The 16212-nt window shown below is 43.8% G+C and overlaps 2 protein-coding genes across 3 annotated transcripts in view; both read right to left on the reverse strand.

The window, feature by feature from the left end:
- The window catches only part of LOC143493555 (solute carrier family 22 member 7-like), a 6449-nt gene extending 4891 nt beyond the window's left edge, over positions 1 to 1558 (reverse strand). The window contains exons 1-3 of the mRNA XM_076992061.1: positions 1039 to 1558; positions 382 to 485; positions 1 to 41 (exon numbers count right to left, since the gene is read on the reverse strand). The exon at positions 1 to 41 is cut by the window's left edge and continues 114 nt beyond it. Coding sequence (XP_076848176.1) covers positions 1 to 41; positions 382 to 485; positions 1039 to 1473 — 580 coding nt within the window. The 5' untranslated portion in view covers positions 1474 to 1558. The remainder of the gene's footprint in view (positions 42 to 381; positions 486 to 1038) is intronic.
- A 4604-nt stretch (positions 1559 to 6162) lies between these two features.
- Positions 6163 to 15053, reverse strand: LOC143493587 (solute carrier family 22 member 7-like). 2 transcript variants are annotated; one of them, XM_076992104.1, is made up of 10 exons: positions 14521 to 15053; positions 14241 to 14344; positions 13948 to 14102; positions 13634 to 13802; positions 13357 to 13480; positions 10713 to 10819; positions 9553 to 9767; positions 9126 to 9234; positions 8753 to 8859; positions 6163 to 6446 (listed from the first exon to the last, which is right to left on the reverse strand). In XM_076992104.1, the coding sequence occupies exons 1-10, from the start codon at positions 14899 to 14901 to the stop codon at positions 6418 to 6420; spliced, it is 1500 nt and encodes a 499-aa protein (XP_076848219.1). In that variant the 5' UTR covers positions 14902 to 15053; the 3' UTR covers positions 6163 to 6417. The 2 variants fall into 2 exon arrangements, with proteins under 2 accessions (XP_076848219.1, XP_076848218.1); XM_076992103.1 differs by having other exon boundaries at positions 8753 to 8959; positions 14521 to 15052.
- Between the last annotated feature and the right edge of the window lie 1159 nt (positions 15054 to 16212).

Below are 16212 nucleotides of genomic sequence, written 5' to 3' on the forward strand. Positions count from 1 at the left end.
CCAGAACGTACGACACCAGGAGCATCGGTTTACGGCCGTACCTGGGGGGCAGGGACACGCCACAGAGACCACTTTACACCAACCAAAAGACATTTATTCTGCTGTGGGACTGTTTTCTCAGCAGGTGTATCAGAGGGAGCACTCCAGGTCTGACAGGACTAAACAGTATATATTTCATGCTTACGTAAGTCATGAAATCCTCCAGAACATGGCTGACTTTTAAACAAAAATGTTCTGGAGTGACCTCAACCAACTCTCATTATATCCAGAGTGTGGGAGAAAGTCAAACTATTCTGAATATGTGACTGATCATCAGACGCTGTCATTCAGTTCACAACACCAGCTTCAGTGGAGTAAAATGTCTTCACACAATAGAAGCACCTGTTACTTAAACTGCCAAATATAGGAGCACCCGACATCACTCCGATGAAGAAGATGGTGACAACCGCTTTATTCATCCCTCTCCTCTCACACACCAAATCCCACTGTGAGAGAGAGAGAAAGAGAGAGAGAGAGAGAGAGAGAGAGAGAGAGAGAGAGAGAGTGGAAGAGGGATAGAGTAAGAGTTTTATCTAGCCAAAGACCCAAAAATTTAACAGTGCATTGCATCATTCTGTGGCATGGTGCTCCTTGGCAAGATTTCTCACTGTCTCTCCAAGATGAGATTTACCTAACAAAGTACAAAAAACTCTTCTAAGAGCTTAGATTTGTGTTTATAGAGAGAGAGAGATAAAAGTGTTCCACTTTGTGTGGGTCATGATGAAAATAAAGTATTATAATTTTCCTAGTTTCAGCCATGATTCTGGCCCAAGCACTAGATAAGCTCTAAAAATATAGATCCCTTAAACGTGGAACTAATAAGAAGCGAAGCTGTGAAATGTTCTAATGTTTGCTCATTGCAAATGGTGTTGACATTAGGCACAACAGCCGTAGTCCTACAATAACATTTACACTGATATATGCACTGATGGTTTAGAAGAAGATCTCCTAAAAGACCTTGTATCAAAAGACAACAAGGTGAGTTTTGTACAGTGTTACCTCTGTGGCCAGGGTGCTGATAAAGGTGCTGTTGTCGAACTCCCATCCATTCGGACACTGAATGAGTGGAGCATCGCTGAAGTTGGATTCTGTGTCCAGAACATAGAGTTGAGGTTCATGAAACATGTGACATGAAGCAAGTGATCCATCTTCCTGTTGTGGAATTATGACAGCAAGTTTCTGCTCCTGACTCAGATTCCCAAAAAAACCCTCGACATCCACGGAGCTGATGTCACAGTGGTGGGATGGGATGGAGGTGATGTAGTTGTTCAACAGGAAGTGACACGGAAGAGTGAATCTGCCTATAAAACTGAGCAGTAGAACCATTTTCTGGAACCTTCCAAAGCCATCGATCTCTTCTAATACGTGCTCAAATTTCATATTCCCAATTTGCTGCGGGGCTCTCCTGGGTTTCTCAAACACAGTACTGGCCATTCACTCCACTCACTCAGATCTGTTCTTCTTTACCTCCCTCTGACCTCTCACTGTGAACTCAATCTCAGAAATTCTAATTAGAAATGCTAATTTTGTTATATTCCAAAGGTTGCATAACGTCTGCTGAAATGACTGGGCAGAAATAACTAAACTGTTTGTAAATCTTTGACTGTCTGAACCAGTAAAATGTGATGTCTTATTCATGTGCATTAGTGATTCAGCAAGGACGATGGCCATTTAGCAAAGCCTACACAAAGCATGAATGTTTTAATGTAAATTAATGAAACACTTCTTTCATGAAATCTCCACAGATTAAATCTTTATGAGCAGTTCCGTAATATGACTATGAAATATTGAAATTTAAAAAACATATTCCATTTTGTTTCATTTTACTCTGTGACGACTCTAAGTTACTGCAGTCTTATCACAGCTCGTCCCTGCTGTAACTCACTCAGGAAGGCATGCTGATATTTTTCTAGAAGAGATAAATGTGTAATCTGATTTTAGGCATTTTAAATATTCAAAAACCATTCAAGACAAATTATGACTACATTAAGAGTAAATGGCATGAATGAATAAATATTAGTCCTGACTGTGGGCATGTATGAATAAGTGTGCCTGTCAAGTGTAGCAGAGTGCAAGATGACCATCGTAACTGATGCGATTGGACTGATGAAGTCCACTGATGCCAAACTGGAACAACCATGTCATGCAGCCTTGGCAATATGGACTCCACTACCCAGAATCCCATTACCCAACTCTGCTGATCCTGCTCCCCACATTATTAAACTTCACCTGTTCCCTATTATCATGCACACATATATACCATGTTGCCTGGATTGTGGATTTGACTCTGGACTGTATTTTCAACCTTGCTCTTGGATTACGTTCTTTGATATATATGGCTCTCTAAATTTGTGTCCTTCCAACCCATATCTACACCTTATTAATAAACATCAACCTTTTTCTGCAAACGTCTGTGCTCCTGGCCATGTCCCTCCCATCACACAACCTTAGCAGGTCCTGTGCACCCATACATTTTGACACTCTTTCCTGATGGTAATGGTACCTTTTCAACAGGATTAACACCCCACCTCACCGCACAAAGGTGGTGTGTGAGTGGTTTCAGGGCTCCTTTTGGAGTCGGGAGACTTCAGGAGACTTTGGTGTCCTTCCTTGGCCTTCTAACTTGCCTGATCTCAATCCAGTGGAGCACATCTAGCAACACATGGATCGCCAGGTTCACCACGCTCACAACCCACAACCCCACAGTCTGTGGGACCATGGTGTTCTGCTGTTGTGGCTGGAATTGCCTTGAGTGCCTCTAGACACCCGTGGATGCCAGGATGTCTCACTAGTGTCACCCAAGCCAAGGGTGATCATTCCCAGATGTCATGTTGTTTCTGGGTCCCTTTAGCCCCTCCTCTGTTTCCATGTCACAGCTTCATTTTGGTGTTTCATGTGCTCACGTTTTAGTATTCCCATGTGTTCTCTGCAGCCACGCCCCTTATCATTTGTAACTCCACCCCTCCTCATTGTCTGGAGTTTGTTCAGTTCCTTCTTTAGTCTTGTATTTAAGCCCAGTGTTTTGTCAGTACCCTGGTTCCCTAGTTCCTATAATACCAAGTTTCTGTTGCTTTCCTGTTTTCATTGTTTCTGGTCTGTTAAGCAGTCTTCCCTGATTTTAGTTAGTTTCTTATTCTGTTGTGATTCCTGGTTTTTCTTTCACTGATAATGTCTGTCCGTCTCGATTGTTGTTCTTTGACTGATTGCCCCCCCCCCCCATTATGACCCTGGACATCTTTATGAATTATGTCCTGTAATAAATCTTGCCGCTCTCAGCACTTGCGTCTGCCTCCTATTCCCCCAATGGGCGTTACACCAGTATTAAGTAGTCATAATGTTCTGATTTGAGTGTTATTGTAGTTTTGTAGGTACCGTAAATTAAGCCTGTTTTATTTCTTTTACTTATTCTTATCTTTTATTTTACTTTCTCTCAATTTACTGTTTTCCAATTTTATTTTTCTTTTACTTATTCTTGTTTAATTCTTAATTTTTCTATATTAATGTTATTTCCTTTTCCATTTTTATTCCTTTAAAATCTTGATCTTATTATTTTATATGTTGACAACGACCTTCTAAAGGTGATAGACCTCAGGCTGTAATAAGCTTCTTGTAAAGATCTTTTTGCCAGTGTGTATAAAAGGTGCTATATAAAATAAAATTGCCTGGTCTAAAGAAGCCCAATTCTAATGGCATTCTATATGCTGAGTGGAAGGTGACTGAAACTGTGTGACTAACAAATGTGGCTAGATATATTAACAATAAACCAGCAAAACAGGCAAAGCAATGAGAAAAACATAAACACACTTGCTCTTACTTGAAAATAATGATTCTTGTTCATTTTGCCAAAAGACTTCTAATCCACATAATATTAGCAACATTTCATATAGGATACTGTACATGACATGCACAAATGCTAATGCCAGACCAACAAGAACAACTTTTAAGTTGTTAATTTATTATTATTAAGTTATTGTTTTCATGATTCTCATACAGTGAAACAGCGGTAACAACACAAAACAGAAAAACACACCAAGACCCATAATTTTAGTTTGATATCATTACCTCTTATCAGTTGTAAAGATAAGCTGAAAGATTTGTGAACTTAGGTCATTGATCAACTCCAGTTAACCAGTGTGGCTAGAATTTTGCAGTAGCTAAAAGTGGTGGGGTGTTAGAAAAGGCAGGTGGAGATCTGAAGGTCTAAAGCTTAGAGTATTGTGTGGAAGGCTTCCTTCCTTACCAGACATTAAAATGAGCAAGATATTGACAAGAGGATAAACTGGGGTTTTCAGACTAATTCAATCAGATCTACTTTAAAAATATTTAAGCTCCAAGCAAAGGGTGACTGAGCAGACTCAACTAATCAAACCGCAACTGTGATCCAAATACTGAACAAACTAGCTGTAACAGACTAGCTGTCCATCCACACCACACACCTCGTGCGGATAAAAACTCCAGATCAGGGGTCTCTAACTCCAGAGTCCAACACAGTTTTGTTGATTTCCAATCAGGTAAACAAAGTCTGGAACCCTAATGCTGAGTAAACAAAAGGTACAGATAGGATGGAACATCATCAGGAGGAACATCAGATAGGATGAAGAACAGGAGAAGGTTACAGCACATCGACTCACTGAGAACAATGGATATTATTTTCTGATTCCAGGCAGGTTGAATCTGGTGAGAAAGCAAAAGGCAGTAAACATGATGAAGCCAGTACTGTAATTACTGTAATGCTGTCATATCTGGTGCAATCAGTCTCAACATTAGTCTCACAAAAGTAATTTATTTCTAGTTTTAAAAACTACATCAGATATGCTGGAGAACTACCAGTGTGTAAAAATCTGCATCTGAATTATCAGAAGTGTAGCTGTGTGTCATGCCTGGCCCCGCCCCCAGCTGTCAGTCATGTCTTTGTTTTCATCTTCCGTGTGCCACTGTGTTTTGGTTTCGTTTTCCATGCCCTATAGTTTGAAACTCCGCCCCCCCCTTTTATTGCATTCACCTGTGTTTTAGTTCCGTAGTTATCTTGAGTGTGTATTTACCCTGTGTTTTCCTTTGCGCTTTGCTTCTCATTGATGTATTTTAGTCTTATCATTATTTGCTGCCATGGAAATCGATCACCATCGTGTTTTCATGTAGTGTTTTCTCTTAACTATGACTCACACTCTCATATATATATATATCAGTCATTTGTCTGTCTCTGATTAACCTGGTGTGCTGATCCTGGAGAGTCTACATGACTCTGATAATGGGGTTGTCTTCAATCATGGAACTGCTTTACACCAGAACTATATTAATAATAATAAGGAAGATGATGACAACCGCTTTATTCATCCCTCTCCTCTCACACACCAAATCCCACTGTGCGAAAGAGAGAAAGAGAGAGGGAGAGAAATAGAGATTGGAAGAGTGAGAGAGAGTTTTAGATAGCCAAAGACCCAAAAAGTTAACAGCGCATTACATCATTCAGTGGCATGGTGCTCTTTGGCACCAGATTCCTCACTTTCTCTCCAAGATGAGATTTACCAAACAAACCATAAACAGACTCTTCTAAGAGCTTAGATTTGTGTTTATAGAGAGAGGGATAAAAGTGTTAAACGTTTTGTGGGTCATGATGAAAATAAAGTATTATACAGTAAGTTGCCTAGTTTCAGCAATGACTCTGGCCCAAGCACTAGATAACCTCTGTGATGTCACAGTGGTGGGATGGGATGGAGGTGATGTAGTTGTTCAACAGGAAGTGACACGGAGGAGTGAATCTGCCTATAAAACTGAGCAATAGAACCATTTTCTGGAATCTTCCGAAGCCATCGATCTCTTCTAATACGTCCTCAAATTTTATATTCCCAATTTGCTGCGGTTCTTAGTGTGAAGGACCAAAGCTTTTCGTTTGGAACTCTCACTCCACGTACTTGTGAACTCAATCTAAGAATTTCTAATAAGAAATTATATTTTGTTATATTCCAAAGGTTGCATAATGTCTACTGAAATGACTGGTCAGAAATGACTAAGCTGGTTGTAAATCTTTGACTGTCTAAACCAGTAAAATGTCTGTCTAAAACCAGATATCTTATTCTTCCCTGTGGCATCAGTGATTTATCAAAGACGTTGGGCATTTGACAAAGCTTCACAAATCTCTCTTTAATTTGTCATGGTTACACAGAAAACCAAAGCATGAATGTTTGAACAAATGAATGTAAAACATCTTACATGAAATCTCCACAAGTTAAACCATTATGAGCTGTCATTTACAGTACTGTAACATGACAATGAAATATTGCAATAATAAAAAATATTCCATCTTTTTAAATTTTATTCTGTGACGACTCCTTTAATTTACTGCAGTTTTATCGCAGCTCTTCAGGTCCCTGCTGTAACTCACTGAGAAATGCGTGTTGACATCTTCCCTAGAAGAGATAAATATGTCATCTAATTTTAGCCATTTTAAGCATTCGAAAAACATTCAAGACAAAATAAAGACAATGAGCAAATTATGACTACATTAGAGTAAATGGCATGAATTAATAAATGTTAGTCCTGACTGTTAATCCAGTTAATTTATATACAGATACACATGGTCATATCAGAATGAGCTTTGCCCAGGACACAGACTGGGTGTGTATGAATACATGAGGATGCTAGACTGCAGTAGGAGACTGCAAAGCCATCGTCATGGGTAACGGATGCGTTTGTACTGATGTCCAAAAGGGAATGATAATAGGCTCCTGATACTGTAATAGGTTGGTTGCAGCTCAGAAACTGTGAACTATGTATGGGAGCTGCCACAGTGAAGGTGTATCAGGAGTGGACATCTCACAAACCACCTGCCTCCCAACGTAATAACAGTGGTGTCCACAGGTAACTGGTGCCAGAAGAGAACACCAGCAGAGAGTGGCACAGAGCACACCACAGTGGACCAGTTTAACTTCTATAATGACCACAGTAGACCAGTTTAACTTCTATAATGACCACAGTGGACCAGTTTAACTTCTATAATGACCACAGTAGACCAGTTTAACCTCTATAATGACCACAGTAGACCAGTTTAACCTCTATAATGACCACAGTGGACCAGTTTAACTTCTATAATGACCACAGTGGACCAGTTTAACTTCTATAATGACCACAGTAGACCAGTTTAACCTCTATAATGACCACAGTAGACCAGTTTAACCTCTATAATGACCACAGTGGACCAGTTTAACTTCTATAATGACCACAGTAGACCAGTTTAACCTCTATAATGACCACAGTGGACCAGTTTAACCTCTATAATGACCACAGTAGACCAGTTTAACCTCTATAATGACCACAGTAGACCAGTTTAACCTCTATAATGACCACAGTGGACCAGTTTAACTTCTATAATGACCACAGTAGACCAGTTTAACCTCTATAATGACCACAGTGGACCAGTTTAACTTCAATAAAATCCACAGTGGACCAGTTTAACCTCTATAATGACCACAATGACCAGTCTAACCTCTATAATGACCACAGTGGACCACTTAACCTCTATAATGACCACAGTGGACCGGTTTAATCTCTATAATGACCACAGTGGACCAGTAAACCTCTATAATGACCACAATGGACCAGTTAACTTCTTTAACGATTATAGTGACTTCTTGGACTCCTTGGAGGGGACAGTGGAAGGTGTCCCTTCTGGGGATTCCATTGTTCTACTGGGGGACTTCAGTGCTCACGTGGGTGATGACAGTATGACCTGGAAGGATGTGACTGGGAGGAACAGCCTCTCTGATCTGAATGTGATGGTCGTGTTGTTGGACTTCTGTGCTCCTCACAGTTTGTCCATAAAATGTTCGAGCACAAAGTTCTCCATAAGTGTATACGGCACCAGGACTCCTAAGGAGTCGGTTCAATGATCGATCTTGTAGTCATGTCATTCGACATGTGTCTTGAACAGTCGGGTAAGATAGGAGTTGAGCTGTCAGGTGATCACGACCTAGTGGTCAGTTGGATCAGATAGTTGGGGAGGATGCCGGATAGACCGGGCACACCCAAACATATCATTAGGGTTTGCTGGCAACGTCTGAGAGAGGAACCTGTCAGAAAGATCTTCAGATCTGCCTGGCTTGTGGGACTGTGGACACAGCAGACAGGTAGTGGTGAGACCATGGAAAGTGACTTTCAGTCGGAGGAAAAATGCAGGTTCCGTCCTGGACGTGAAACACTGGAGCAGCTTTTAAAAGAAATACAAGAAATTAGTTTCCTCCACAGGATGTCCAGGTTTTTCGTTAGAGATCGGGTGAGGATTTCAGCCATCCAGGAGAAACATGGAGTAGAGCCGCTGCTTCTTCATGTACAGAGGAGCCAGTTGAGGTGGTTTGGACATCTGGTTCAAATGCCTCCTGGACACATCCCTGGTGAGGAGTTCCAGACATGTCCAACTGGGAGCATGTCCAATTGTCCACACGACCCAGGTAAGTGGATGCATATGGATGGATGGAATTTTCTTATATGAATGAGTATTATTGTAGTTAACAGAAGTTCAACTCTAATGGCATTACATATGCTGAGTGAAATATGAGTGAAACTCTGCATAAGTGGCTAGAAATATTAACAATAAACCAGCAAAATAGGCAAAGCAATAACTAATAACCAAACATAAATACAATACTTGCTGTTGTTTCAAAATGATGTTTATTGTTAATATATTTGTATTTCATTGTAGGAAATTGTAGGAGTGTACCTGGCTTGCTCCGTGTCCTGGATGGTTTCAGGAAGCCGTACGTTGTGTGTCTCAGGGAGAAACTGGGCGAGAAACCCGGCTCCAATGGCAACAGAACTGAACAGGACCTGAGGTAGAGGTGTCCATATGTCCTGTAAGAGGCTCATGAGAGGGGCCACAGACACTCCCACACGGCCCACACACGAGCAAAAGCCTAACCCATTTTGCCTGTGGTCACACACACACACACACACACACACACACACACACACACACACACACACACACACATACACACACATACACACACACACTGTTCACCTATTGTTTTGTAATTATTGCCTTGCTAGCATCACACAGTGGGTGTAAGCAATAATTGTGGTTGGCAGTTCACCGTAGGACTGTCGGAAAAAGCTCAGTGGTGTACAGAAACACGGAGGTGAAGGATGCCTCAGAGAAACCTTTTCCCAACACCGCTACTAAAGTACGAGGAAGCCATTTCTCTGAAAAAATGCAAAAATGGGGTGATGTGTCAGTGAAGGTGATTATGGTTAGGCCCTTTCTTTTTGTAGGTCTTTTGGTTTTGTTAGTGTATTGTTAAGGAAGATAGGCCGACACTGTCTGTTTCGTAGTAATTTCTGCTGTTTAAAAACTGCCTTGAAAAGCTGAAATGAAAGAACCTGAAATTCTAAATTTGCATTATACATCAGTGAACAATGAAACTGAAATAAGATTAGACATTAGACATGAACATACAACCACAGTAATTGAAGTGTATAATACACTCTCATGGTATTATAGGGAACAGATGTTCTTATTACCTTTAGGGATGAGAATGGTAACTGCAATGCAGAGTCCTGTCATGATGAGAGTGCCCACCTGACTGAACCTGCGGCCCACCAGACGCAAGCTTACGTAGATCAGCAACTTGGCTGGTATTTCTATGATACCATAGATGAACTGTGTCATGAAGAGGTTTACGCCAAATCCTTCAACGTTTAGACTTATTCCATAATATGTGAATGCGACTCCAAACCTGGGCGGGGGAGGGGTGTGGGTGGTGTTAGACCGTTGAAATACAGTTATTATTTAAAATAAAAAAGTAACACTGAAATATTCAAAACCATTAAAATAATTTAAATGATAAAGATATATTTGCATCAAACACACAAACAAACAAACCCACAAGGCTAAGACCAGGTGGGATTTCAGATAAAGATGTTTTCTCCCTTACTCTTCAAGTAAGGGAGAAACAAGCAGACATCATGACAGTAGAGAAGAATCAGACGATTGCAGATCAATACATGTGGCAGTCACAAGCGATGGAAACAACCAAAGGAAGGAATATGAGACACTGGCCCTAATCTGGAGTGGAGGTCCCTAAGAGTACAAACCCCGGAAGAACTGCCACACCCCCAAACTTCAAAGTCCGTCCCTTAATTGGTTCCTATTTCCCTGGAAACCTTGTGGACTTCCTTGCAATTTTGACCACCTCTGTACACGGTACACTTGTAACGACTCAAAGCCAGAGAGATGGAACAAGAGGTTTGACGCGAGTGCGAGACGATTTAATGACAATGAAACAAAATAACGGAACTGACGCAAATCAAAGTAAACATCCTAAAGAAAGTGAGAAACGTGCAAATGAGAGAACAGAATGTGAAGATAAAAACAACATACGGGGGCCAATCCGAAACTAACCAATGATGAAGCATAAAGAGTGAGCATGAAATGAGTGTAACATACCAGACATACGAACAAAAACATGACATGCAGGGTTTAAGTACACAGATAAATCATGGAGCTAGACTACACACAGGTGAAACCAATAACGACACAGTTGAAACCAATAACAGTATCGAGGAAGTAACAAAGACACGAGATTGTGACAACAATGTTGTTACTCCGTGTAATCTTGGACGGTTGTCTTGGAGTAACTAGCAGTTACTCCCTGGAATAAATTTGGATCAAAGAAAAATACCATGTGATTCCAGTCAGGACAGTCAGTCTCCTCAGCATCGGAGTCTTGAATAAATCCAGATATGTGTACTTCCTGTCTTCCTCTGAGATGATAACAGTGCAGAGGGTCTGAAATGTTTAAAATCAGAGGTGAGGGAGAACTGGATAGTGGACGTATTCAGAATTTAGAATGTATATGTTATGGGTTTCATTTGTGTTACTCTGCATTTTATACGCTCTTTCTCAACAGCCGACAATGCCAAAACTGTCCACAGAAACACTGACTTACTGTCACGTTGAGGACCCCGGCCCCTCCCCTTTGGGCGTGTGTAAACGTTGTCCACGTGCTTTGTCTGCGTCTGCGGAACTCTGTGGTGAAGGCTATGTTGTGTGAATAATGTGTCTCACCTGTGAATCGTCTCGTAATCACATGGGGCTAATGTGGTCTGTCTATTTAATGTGCGCTCGCGCAGTGTCCTGTGCTCGTCGTTGTCTAATGTCTACACGTTACGTGTGAAGTATTTGTTGCTCGTGCGCTATTGCGCAATTTTGTTTAAATAAAAAGTGACGTAAAAGAGGAGGATTCCTGTCTCGTCCTTCGTCCCTCGCCGAACGTCAGAGAACGACGAGCCATCAAGAGACAAAGATGCCAGGCTACAAGAGCAAGCCCAAGAAGGGAAAAAAGCCCAGCAAGCGGCACCACCGCTCTTCTTCCTCCCCCCCGCGCCGCGACGCCCCGCCGACTTTGGCGCAGCTCGAGCTGGACCCGATCTGTGCGTCCCTGCTGCGACAGGCGCGGGTGCATCACGACCCCGAGGCGGCGGAGAAGCTCCGCCAGGAGGCGGTGCGGCTTTGGGGAACATACCACCCCACTTCATCCAGGGAGCCCTCACCCCTGCGGGTGAGCTCCTTTGCGCTCTGTGGGGTGGAGAAGACCCCCGAGAGCGAGTTTGGGGAGGGGGACTCTCCAGGCGAGGAGGAGGAGCTGGAAGACGAGGAAGACAGCTACCCTCCGTCTTTATGCGACGCCTCCACCGTCAACTACGGTAGGGAGGAGGAGTCAGAGGAAGACGGCTATCCTCCGTCTCTAGATGACGTCTCTACCGTCGACTACGGTGAAGAGGAGGAGGAGGAGTCGGAGGAAGAGGACTACCTCCCTCCGCCCGTAGGTCCCTCTCCCCCTGTCGAGGAGGGCGAGGAAGAGGGGGAGGAGCAAGAGGGCGACGAGGAGGAGTACCCCCCGTCGGAGTGCTCCGCATGCCCCGAGGAAGACGGTGGGGAGGAGAACGGGGATTACCCTCCGTCCGAGGGCTCCTACACGGAGGAGGAGGAGAGCCCTCCCCCCTCGGAACTGTCCGCCGGGACGGTGAGGAGGAAGAGGAGTCCAGAGGCGGGTTCATCCCTCAAGCGCTCCCCAGCCAGCGACATGGACTGTTCCCGGGGTGGCAGCTCGGGGCAGCCCATGAGCTGGAGCCGTGGCAGTGAGGAGGAGATGGAAGCGGAGGAAGCCACTCCCACTGCCAGGTCCGGAGGGAGATCCCCGGACGAGGAGGGTTTCCCGTACGGCCCACCGAGGGGTGGGACCAACCGCGCTGCACCTGGCGCGTCGGCCAACCGCGCTGCACCTGGCGCGTCGGCCAACCGCGCTGCACCTGGCGCGTCGGCCAACCGCGCTGCACCAGGCGCGTCGGCCAACCGCGCTGCGCCCGGTGGAGGGTTTGCAGCAAGGGCAGGAGGAGCACCGCCCACCGCAGCACCTGCAGCACCAGTGGCTCCCGATCTCACTCCCCTCATCGCTCTCCTTCTGGCGCGCAGCCTGGCGCCGGTTTCATGTGTGTGTGTGCCTGTGTTCGTAAGTCTACCCGTATGTGTACCTAACCCCCTCTTCCCGTTTGTGTCTATGTGTGTAAGCGTGCCTGTTTGTGTTTTTGTAACCGTGCCGTTGTCTAACGTCTTTTCCCCTGTGTTCCCAGGGAGGGTGTTCTAGGCGGTCCGTGGCGGACGCTTCCCCGAGGGCGGTCACCTCCCAGACGCAGGACTGAGCGCGTCGGATCCGCCCATCGTCGTGGGTTCGGGGCACTCGGTCCTGTTGGCACCCCGGGACGGGTAGTGCCCTTGGAGGGGGCGTCTGTCACGTTGAGGACCCCGGCCCCTCCCCTTTGGGCGTGTGTAAACGTTGTCCACGTGCTTTGTCTGCGTCTGCGGAACTCTGTGGTGAAGGCTATGTTGTGTGAATAATGTGTCTCACCTGTGAATCGTCTCGTAATCACATGGGGCTAATGTGGTCTGTCTATTTAATGTGCGCTCGCGCAGTGTCCTGTGCTCGTCGTTGTCTAATGTCTACACGTTACGTGTGAAGTATTTGTTGCTCGTGCGCTATTGCGCAATTTTGTTTAAATAAAAAGTGACGTAAAAGAGGAGGATTCCTGTCTCGTCCTTCGTCCCTCGCCGAACGTCACACTTACATTGACTTAAATATAATTCAACTTAAAACCTTAAAACTACCGGATGCTAATATTTGCTAGACAACTCAAATTTAATTGAGACCAATGAAAACCCAATAAGACAATTGTATTTCAAAACTGTTTTTCAGAACTTGCTTAATTTATAAAGAAATGTTTTCAACTTGAATGTCTTGTTTATATCCAATCCGAAGTTACTATTACCTGTGGCTTGATGTAATTTAGCACTTTCTTCCTGTGATTGGCCGAGGCACACTTGGTGAGATAGTGATGAGCCTCATCTAGTCGGCCATTGGCTATCAGCCATCGTGCTGACTCTGGTATCCACCTGTAGGACAGAGTTGCCATGCAGGGATGGAATGGGATTGGGAAACATTGCTAGGCATCATTTGCATTGCTTTTTTTTAAAGTTGTTTGACACTAGGTTGAATCAGGTCAATCACTTACCAAAACTCACAACAATGATGTGCATGACTCTTACCACCAAGTGATTATGGCTAGTCCAATAGGAGATGTCACTATGATCACCAAGAGCCTCCAGTCGTTGATGAGGTAAGCGATACCCGGCAGTATCATGGTACTAAGAGACCAGTCAAGAGAGACTATGACTCCCATGGCGGTCCTGTGCTCGATGTCCGCCCACTCCACACCTTTGACGAGAAAAGAAAAACCCAGTTCTTCACCTCTCTGAATGGGCCACGTTTTCAATGTTTGATGTTTCACTGTTTCACGTTTCTGAAAGCCAGCGCTGACACTTTCGAAGTCATCTGTGCGTAGTCCGAGTCTCCCACTTACAGAGAACAATGGAGATGATACTGATGCCAGAGAGCGACAGTCCAGTGAAGAACCTCATGGCGGCAAACATGGCGTACGAGGTTGAGAGGGCACTGCTGATGCCGAAGAAGGCGGTGCACAGGTACGACACCAGCAGCATGCGTTTCCTGCCGTACCTGAAAAACGCCACGGATGACGTAGGTTAGAGAGAATATGAAACAGAAGCTCGCTTTCTGAACAAGCTATAGACTCATATAGACTGTAAGCTTCATGGGATATTGGTTCCTATCACATTAAGGTTCTGAGCACCTCACCGGTCACTCAGAATTCCGAATATGGCTGCTCCCGCCATCACGCCAGTGAAAAAGATGGTGGCGGTGCCTTTGTTCATCCCCTTCCTGTCACACACCAAGTCCCACTGAAGGAGAAGGAGGGGTGTTGATAGGGTGTTGACTAATTAGTTGGGCAATGTAGTTTTCATTTATTACAGCTCATTCAAAGAGTCAGGGAGGAAGACGGTATAAGCAGAGAGAGTGGATGAAAATTGCAAAGACACAGAGAATTACTTCAGAAGCCAAAGACACAGAAAATTACCTCAGAAGCCAAAGTGGACTTAAATGTGCTGTTGTCATACTCCCATCCATGCGGACACTGGACCACAGGGAGTGCTGTGGTGTTAGTCGAGTTATTCAGCAGGTGGAACTGGGGCTCTGAGAACATGTGACAGGAAGTAAAAGCCCCGTCTTCCTGTTTTGGAACGCTGACGGTCAGTCGCTGCTCCTGTGTCAGATTCTCAAAAATCCAGTCGTCATCCAGAGACGTGATGGCACAGTGGTGGGACGGAATGGCGGCTATGAAGTTATTTAACAGGAAGTGAAACGGCAGTGTGAGCCTCGGAATCACCAGCATGAGAACCAGTGTAATCTGGAATCGTCCCAAGCCCCCAACCTCTGCCAACAGATTCTCAAACTTCATCCTTTAGATCTCTAAAATGGACCACAAGCTTCAAACCACCAATTAAAGCCTAATTATTAAAAACAAGACCGAAAAGCCCTAACGATCAGATTAGAAAGCTGAGCAAGGAGATACAGGATTCCTCACAGGTGTCTTGAGAATGAGGCGAAAACAGAGAAGGTGTTGCAGACCCTAGTTTGTCCATTTACATTTACATTTAATCATCATCTATTCATACAATCATCTGCAAACAGAGACCATGTGGTTATGAGGATGATTACTGCATGAACTGTGTAACTGATGAAAGGTTTGGCAGACACAACTGAATGAGAAGAGCACATGACAGAGCCCCATGAATGGATCTGAATGATCTTCTGTGTACTGGATGATTAATTAACTCAATGCTTCTATATGTAGATATGTACATAGACATACAAGGCAAATTTATAATTCATGTCAATTAGTGGATGCTATACATTCAGAGGAAATCTATAAATGTTTAAATGTGTAGAGATTCTAGCACCCTTATACGGTGCAAAAGAAAAATGTGCTGCACATAGACAAAGCAATGCGTACTCAACACAATGGAAGTGGGCTACTATATAAATATATAGTCACGCTACAGCCCCAGACCCCTCCCCAGCGTAACACACACACAAACACACACACACACACACACATATATATATATATATATATATATATATAATGTATAGCTGTTTTTCAATGCCATTCTTTATAATTTTTTTTATCACTGTCACATTGAGGACCCCGGCCCCTCCCTTTTGGGCGTGTGTATACATTGTCCACGTGCTTTGTCTGCGTCAGCGGAACTGCGTGGTGATGGCTATGTTGTGTGAATAATGTGTCTCACTTGTGAATCGTCTCGTAATCACGTGGGGCTAATGTGGTCTGTCTATTTAATGTGCGCTCGCGCAGTGTCCTGTGCTCGTCGTTGTCTAATGTCTACACGTTACGTGTGAAGTATATGTTGCTCGTGCGCTATTGCGCAATCTTGTTTAATAAAAGTGACGTAAAAGAGGAGGATTCCTGTCTCGTCCTTCGTCCCTCGCCGAACGTCACACTAACCGTATTCTAACTATCTTATAAAATAATAACAGGCTCATGGAAATGCTCTGTTTTCTTTTTATAGTAAAATTATCGCAGCGTTTTAAAAAATCACAGATTTGATTAACTGAACCTTTTAAAAAGCCATTTAATTTAATATGAAATAATGTCACCACATCACAGGACATTTACATCGTTGTGTCCATGTTGAATCCTTTCCATACATAACTAATCTTGAGCATTTTGCTAACTGAATGAATATAG

This window comes from Brachyhypopomus gauderio, unplaced genomic scaffold (genome assembly GCF_052324685.1).
Source record: "Brachyhypopomus gauderio isolate BG-103 unplaced genomic scaffold, BGAUD_0.2 sc89, whole genome shotgun sequence".
Taxonomy (NCBI): domain Eukaryota; kingdom Metazoa; phylum Chordata; class Actinopteri; order Gymnotiformes; family Hypopomidae; genus Brachyhypopomus; species Brachyhypopomus gauderio.

Excerpts from the sequence above, each read along its gene's own strand:
- LOC143493587 (XM_076992103.1), bottom strand. The coding sequence starts at position 14,901 with ATGAAGTTTGAGAATCTGTTGGCAGAGGTTGGGGGCTTGGGACGATTC. Across the intron at positions 10,820-13,356 it reads TAAATTACATCAAGCCACAG|ACCCTCTGCACTGTTATCAT; the intron begins GTAATAGTAACT and ends TAAACATTTCAG. Across the intron at positions 8,960-9,125 it reads CTTTTTCCGACAGTCCTACG|GCAAAATGGGTTAGGCTTTT; the intron begins GTGAACTGCCAA and ends GTGTGACCACAG.